Raw genomic sequence first — 5,940 nt, forward strand, 5'->3', positions numbered from 1 at the left:
CCTTTCCCTCCCTCCTCCACCCCTTCCCCATTTTCCCACCCCTTTCCCCGCCCCCTCCCCATATTCCCCATATTCCCCCCATTCCCCCTCCCTTCCCCTGGCCCTGCCGCCCCCTCCCCACCTTTTCCAGCCCTTCACGGGGGGGTCGCTGTACGAGGGGGGGCTGTAGGGAGGGGCCGGCCCGGGGGTCCCGCCCTTCTCCGAGTACGCCACGGTGGCGGCTTCGTCCGGAACGCTCGTCCCGCCCGACACGTTCTTCACCTGGAAAAAGGGTCGGGATTTGGGATTTTGGGGGAAAACTCAGGAGAAATCGGCGAGAAATGCCCCCGAGAAAATTGCGTGGAAATTGCCCCGAAATTCCCGGAGAGATCTCCGAAAATTCCCTGAAAATTGTCCGGGAAATCACAGAAAATTCCCCGAAAATTGTCCGAGAAGTCCCTGAAAATTCCTTGAAGATTCACCAAGAAATCCCTTAAAATTCACCAAGAAATCCCTAAAAATTCCGTGAAAATTGTCCAAGAAATCCCAGTAAATTCCTTGAAGACCCACCAAGAAATCCCCAAAAATTCCCTGGAAATTGTCTGAGAAATCCCGGAAAATTCCCTGAAAATCCACTGAGAAATCCCAAAAAAATCCCTGAAAATTCACTGATAAATCCCTGAGAATCCCACAAGAAATCCCTGAAAATTCCCTGAGAAATCCCAGAAAGTCCACGGGAACCAAGGGTTGTTGTCCCACTTGGAGTCTCCCAGATCCTCTAGAGACATCCCAAAAAAGCCCAAAAACCCCAAACCAAAAAACACCAAAACCAAAAAAACCCAAAAACCCCAAACCCAGATACCCCAAAAAAAACCAAAAACCTAAACCCCAAAAACCCCAAAAAGTCAAAAACCCCAAAACCAAAAACCCCCAAACGCAGAAACCCCAAAAGCCCAAAAAACCCCAAAAACCCCAAATGCCCGTGGAGAGACAGCGACAAAGGGACAAAGGGACAAAGGGACAGAGCTCGGGGCTGGTGCCACCCTCAGGGTGACGCCCCCAAGGGTTTGGGGTGGCCCCACAGAGGGACAAGGGACATCCGGCTGTCCCCTGTCCCCTTCCTTCCGGCCCTTTGTGGGTTGTTTGTGCCGGACGCCGGTCCCCGCCGGCTTGGTGGCCTTGGGGACATCCGGCCGGACACGCCACTTCCGCCGCTGTCCCCTCTCGGGGGCCACCAGGTGTGTCCCCAAGCCGTGGTGGCATCTGGGGACAGAGGTGTCCCCAAAGGGGGTGACACCCTGAAAGAGGGGAGGTGGCACGGGGTGGGGGGGTGGCATTTGGGGGTGGCAGCCGGGGTGGCACCGTGTCCCCAAAGGGACAGGAAATGCTCGGCCAGGGAGGGGCTTTGGGCAAATAAAGGCGGGCGGGATCAAAAGAAATGAAAATAAATAAAATTAAATAAAATTAAATAAAAAACGACCCAGGGAGCGCGGCCCAGGGACACGGGACTGGGAGTGGTGGCGTGGGGACAGGGACAGGGATGGGGACAGGGATGGGGACACAGGGGACAGGGATGGGGACACAGGGGACAGGGATGGGGACAGAGACAGGAACAGACAGCGACAGGGGACACGGACACAGGGACAGGAGACAGGAATGGGGACACAGGGGACAGGGATGGGGACAGGGGACAAGGACAGGGTTGGTGACAGGGGACAGAGACAGGGACAGGGACAGGAGTGTCCCCAAAGCCACTGTCCCAACCCTTCCCGCGGGACCGCTGTGACATTCCCGCCCCGTCCCCAGCAGGTGACACATCCCGGGCCACGCTGGTCACACCGGGATGTCCCCAAGGTCCCCATCCAGTGCCACCACTCCGGGTTTTCCTGCTGCCACCTCCCGGTTAATCATTGGCCAGACCGAAACCGCCCGGTGGCCCCGGTGTCACCTGGCAGTGTCACCTGGCAGGGTCACCCGGCAGTGTCACCTGGCAGTGTCACCCGGCAGGGTCACCTCGCAGTGTCCCCAAGCCCTCTTGGGGTCCCCAAACCCCTCCTGGGATCCCTACATAATCCTCGTGTCCCCACACCCCCCTTGAAGTCCCCAAATTCCCCTGAAGTCCCCTCCCGGTGTCCCCAAACCCGTCCCGGTGTCCCCAAACCCCCTAAATCCCCCAAAGCCCTCCCCACACTCCGATCCCAAATCTGGGAATTTCCAACCCCACTGGAATAGGGCTGGGAAGGATCCCCCAGATCTCAATCCCGACATTCCCAAAAATCCCCAAAAGTCCAACAGTCCCAAAAATAACAACAATCCCAACAATTCCAACAGTCCCCAAAATCCCCAAATTCCAACAAACCAAACAATCCCAAAACTCCCAACAATCCAAACAATCCCAACCATCCCAACAATCCCAAATTCCAAAAACCCAACAATCCAAACAATCCCAACAATCCCAACAATCCCCAAATACTCAACATTTCCAAAAATCCCAACAATCCCAAAACTCTCAACCATCCCAACAATCTCAACAATCCCAAACTTCCAACATTTCCAACAATCCCCAAATCCCAACAATCGCAAAGTCCTAAAATCTCAACAATCCAGTCTCAAAAACCCAACAATCCCAAAATCCCAACAATCCCAACAACCCCAACAATCCCCAAACTCCCAAAATCCCAACAACCCCCAAAATCCCAAAAATCCCCAAAATCCCAACATTTCCAACAATCCAAACAATCCCAACAATCGCAAAATCCAACAATCCCAACAATCCCCAAAAAACCAACAAACCCAACCATTCCAAAATCCCAAGATTTCCAAAAATCCCAACAATCCCCAAACTCCCAACAACCCAACAATCCCCAAACTCCCAACAATCCCCAAACTCCCAACCATCCCAACAATCCCAACAATCTCAGCAATTCCAAATCCCAAAAACCCAACAATCCCCAAAAACCCAACAAACCCAAACTCCCAAAACTCCCAAAAACCCAAGAATCCCAACAATTCCAACCATCTGCAAATCCCAACAACCCCAAACTCCCAAAAACCCAACAATCCCAAACTCCCAACAATCCCAAACTCCCAAACACCCAACAATCCCCAAACTCCCAACAATGCCCAAACTCCCAAACTCACAACAATCCCCAAACTCCCAACAATCCCCAAACTCCCAAAATCCCCAACCTCCCAACATCCCCGCTCCCAACGTCCGGCTCTCACCCACTCCTCGACGTCGGCGCCCTGCGGCCCCGCGGGGGGCCGGTCCCAGTGGATGTTGTGCTTTCCGTACTTCCAGATCCTGCTGCGCGTCTTGTGCGCCAGCACGCAGATGAGGCACAGCAGCAGCACGGCCAGGAACCCGCAGGCGATGGCCACGGCCTGGGGGAATGGTTCGGGAATGGTTCGGGAATTGTTCGGGAATGGTTCGGGGATTGTTCAGGAATGGTTCGGGAATGGTTCGGGGATGGTTCGGGAATGGTTCGGGAATGGTTTGGGAATGTTCGGGAATTGTTCGGGAATGGTTCGGGGATGGTTCGGGAATGGTTCGGGAATGGTTCGGGGATGGTTCGGGAATGGTTCGGGAATGGTTTGGGGATGTGTTCGGGAATGGTTCAGGGATTATTTGAGAATTATTCAAGAATTATTCAGGGATTGTTCAGGAATTATTCAGGAAATATTCGGGAATTATTCAGGAATTATTCAAGGATTATTTGGGAATTTTTTGGGAAATATTCGGGAATTATCCAGGAATTATTCGGGAATTATTCAGGAATTATTCAGGGATTGTTCGGGAATTATTCTGGAAATATTTGGGGATTATTCAGGGATTATTTGGGAATTATTCGGGAAATATTCAGGCATTATTCGGGAATTATTCAGGGATTATTTGGGAATTTTTTGGGAAATATTCGGGAATTATCCAGGAATTATTCAGGGATTATTTGGGAATTTTTTGGGAAATATTCAGGAATTATCCAGGAATTATTCAGGGATTATTCAGGGATTATTCGGGAATTATTCGGGAAATATTCAGGCATTATTCAGGAATTATTCAGGGATTATTTGGGAATTTTTTGGGAAATATTCAGGAATTATCCAGGAATTATTCAGGGATTATTTGGGAATTTTTTGGGAAATATTCGGGAATTATCCAGCAATTATTCGGGGATTATTCCAGAATTATTCAGGAAATATTTGGGGATTATTCAGGGATTATTTGGGAATTATTCAGGAAATATTGAGGCATTATTCAGGAATTATTTGGGAATTGTTCGGGAATTGTTCAGGAATTATTCGGGGATTATTCAGGAATTATTTGGTAATTTCGGGAAATATTCAGGCATTATTCAGGAATTATTCAGGAATTATTTGGGGATTATTCGGGCATTGTTCAGGGATTATTCAGGAATTCGAGGATTTGGGAGTTATTCGGGATTCAGGAATTCGGGTTTGGGGATTCCTGGCTTTGAGATTCTCATCCCCAAAATCCTCGCGGTGTTCAGTGAGCCCAATCCCAAAGATCCTCTTCCCAAACCCCAAACCTTCCCAAACCCCAAACCCCAAACCTTCCCAAACCCCAAACCCCAAACCTTCCCAAACCCCAAACGCTCCCAGATCCCAAATCTTTCCCTGACCTTCTCAAATCCCAAATCCTAGACCTTCCCAAACCCCAAACCTTTCCTCTCCTTCTCAGACCTCAAATTTGGGATTTGGGAAGTTTTGAGATTCTAAAAGGACAGGAAATGTTTGGGAATCGGGAAGGTTCGGGGTTTGGGAATGTTTGGGATTTGGGAATGTTCGGGATTAAGGAAGGTTCGGGGTTAGGGAAGGACGGGCGGGATCTGGGGGGTCCCGGTGCCAGCCGGGCACTGCCGGGCCCCCATCCCGGGCCGGCCCCATCCCGTGCCAGTCCCGGGGCCCCATCCCGGGCCGGCCCCATCCCGTGCCAGTCCCGGGGCCCCACCGCGGGCCGGCCCCATCCCGTGCCAGTCCCGGGGCCCCATCCCGGGCCAGCCCCATCCCGTGCCAGTCCCGGGGCCCCATCCCGGGCCGGCCCCATCCCGTGCCAGTCCCGGGGCCCCATCCCGGGCCGGCCCCATCCCGTGCCAGTCCCGGGGCCCCATCCCGGGCCGGCCCCATCCCGTGCCAGTCCCGGGGCCCCATCCCGGGCCGGCCCCATCCCGTGCCAGTCCCGGGGCCCCATCCCGTGCCAGGCCCGGGGCCCTATCCCGGGCCGGCCCCATCCCGGGCCAGTCCCGGGGCCCCATCCCGGGCCGGCCCCATCCCGTGCCAGTCCCGGGGCCCCATCCCGGGCCGGCCCCATCCCGTGCCAGTCCCGGGCGGCCCCGGGCGCTCCCGGTCCCACCGGCCGGGCTGGAAGGGCCGCATTCCAATTCCAGCCCCGGCGGGGGGAGCGGCCCCGGCCTGGCCAGGGACGGCACCGGGACCGGCACCGGGACCAGGACCAGGATGGGCACCGGGATCGGGATCTGGGAATTACGTGGGACAGGGACCGGGACCGGGAATGCTTTGGGATCGCTGCGGTTTGGGGCTGGCTCGGGGGCGAACAGGGGAAGGTGAGCGAGGGGCGGGGCTGATTCCTGAATCCCAAATTTTTCTCTGCCCTTCCCGAATCCCAAACCTTCCCAACCCCCAAACCTTGCTGTGGGGGTCCTTCCCTCATTTTTTGGGGGTATCCCCCTCCCTCCCTTCCTGGAGGTCCCTCCCTCGGTCCATCCCTCATTTCCTGGTGGCCCTTCCCTCATCTTTTGGGGGTCCTTCCCTCCCCTCCCAGTAGTCCCTGTCCCCCAGTAGTCCCCATCCCCTTCTGGTGGTCCCCATCCCCTCCCGGTGGTCTCTGTCCCCCAGTAGCCCCTGTTCCCTGGTAGTCCCCATCCCCCTGGTGGTCCCTGTTCCCCAATAGCCCCCATCCCCTCCCAGCAGCCCCCATCCCCA

The 5,940-nt window shown here is 54.8% G+C and overlaps 1 protein-coding gene across 1 annotated transcript in view; it reads right to left on the reverse strand.

The window, feature by feature from the left end:
- LOC121341438 (occludin-like) overlaps positions 1-5,940 on the reverse strand; it is a 10,171-nt gene that overhangs the window by 1,098 nt on the left and 3,133 nt on the right. Inside the window, exons 3-4 of the mRNA XM_041414924.1 lie at positions 3,205-3,363; positions 122-261 (exon numbers count right to left, since the gene is read on the reverse strand). Coding sequence (XP_041270858.1) covers positions 122-261; positions 3,205-3,363 — 299 coding nt within the window. The remainder of the gene's footprint in view (positions 1-121; positions 262-3,204; positions 3,364-5,940) is intronic.

The sequence above is a fragment of the Onychostruthus taczanowskii genome, unplaced genomic scaffold, assembly GCF_017590055.1.
Source record: "Onychostruthus taczanowskii isolate IOZ18803 unplaced genomic scaffold, ASM1759005v1 scaffold106, whole genome shotgun sequence".
NCBI lineage: Eukaryota > Metazoa > Chordata > Aves > Passeriformes > Passeridae > Onychostruthus > Onychostruthus taczanowskii.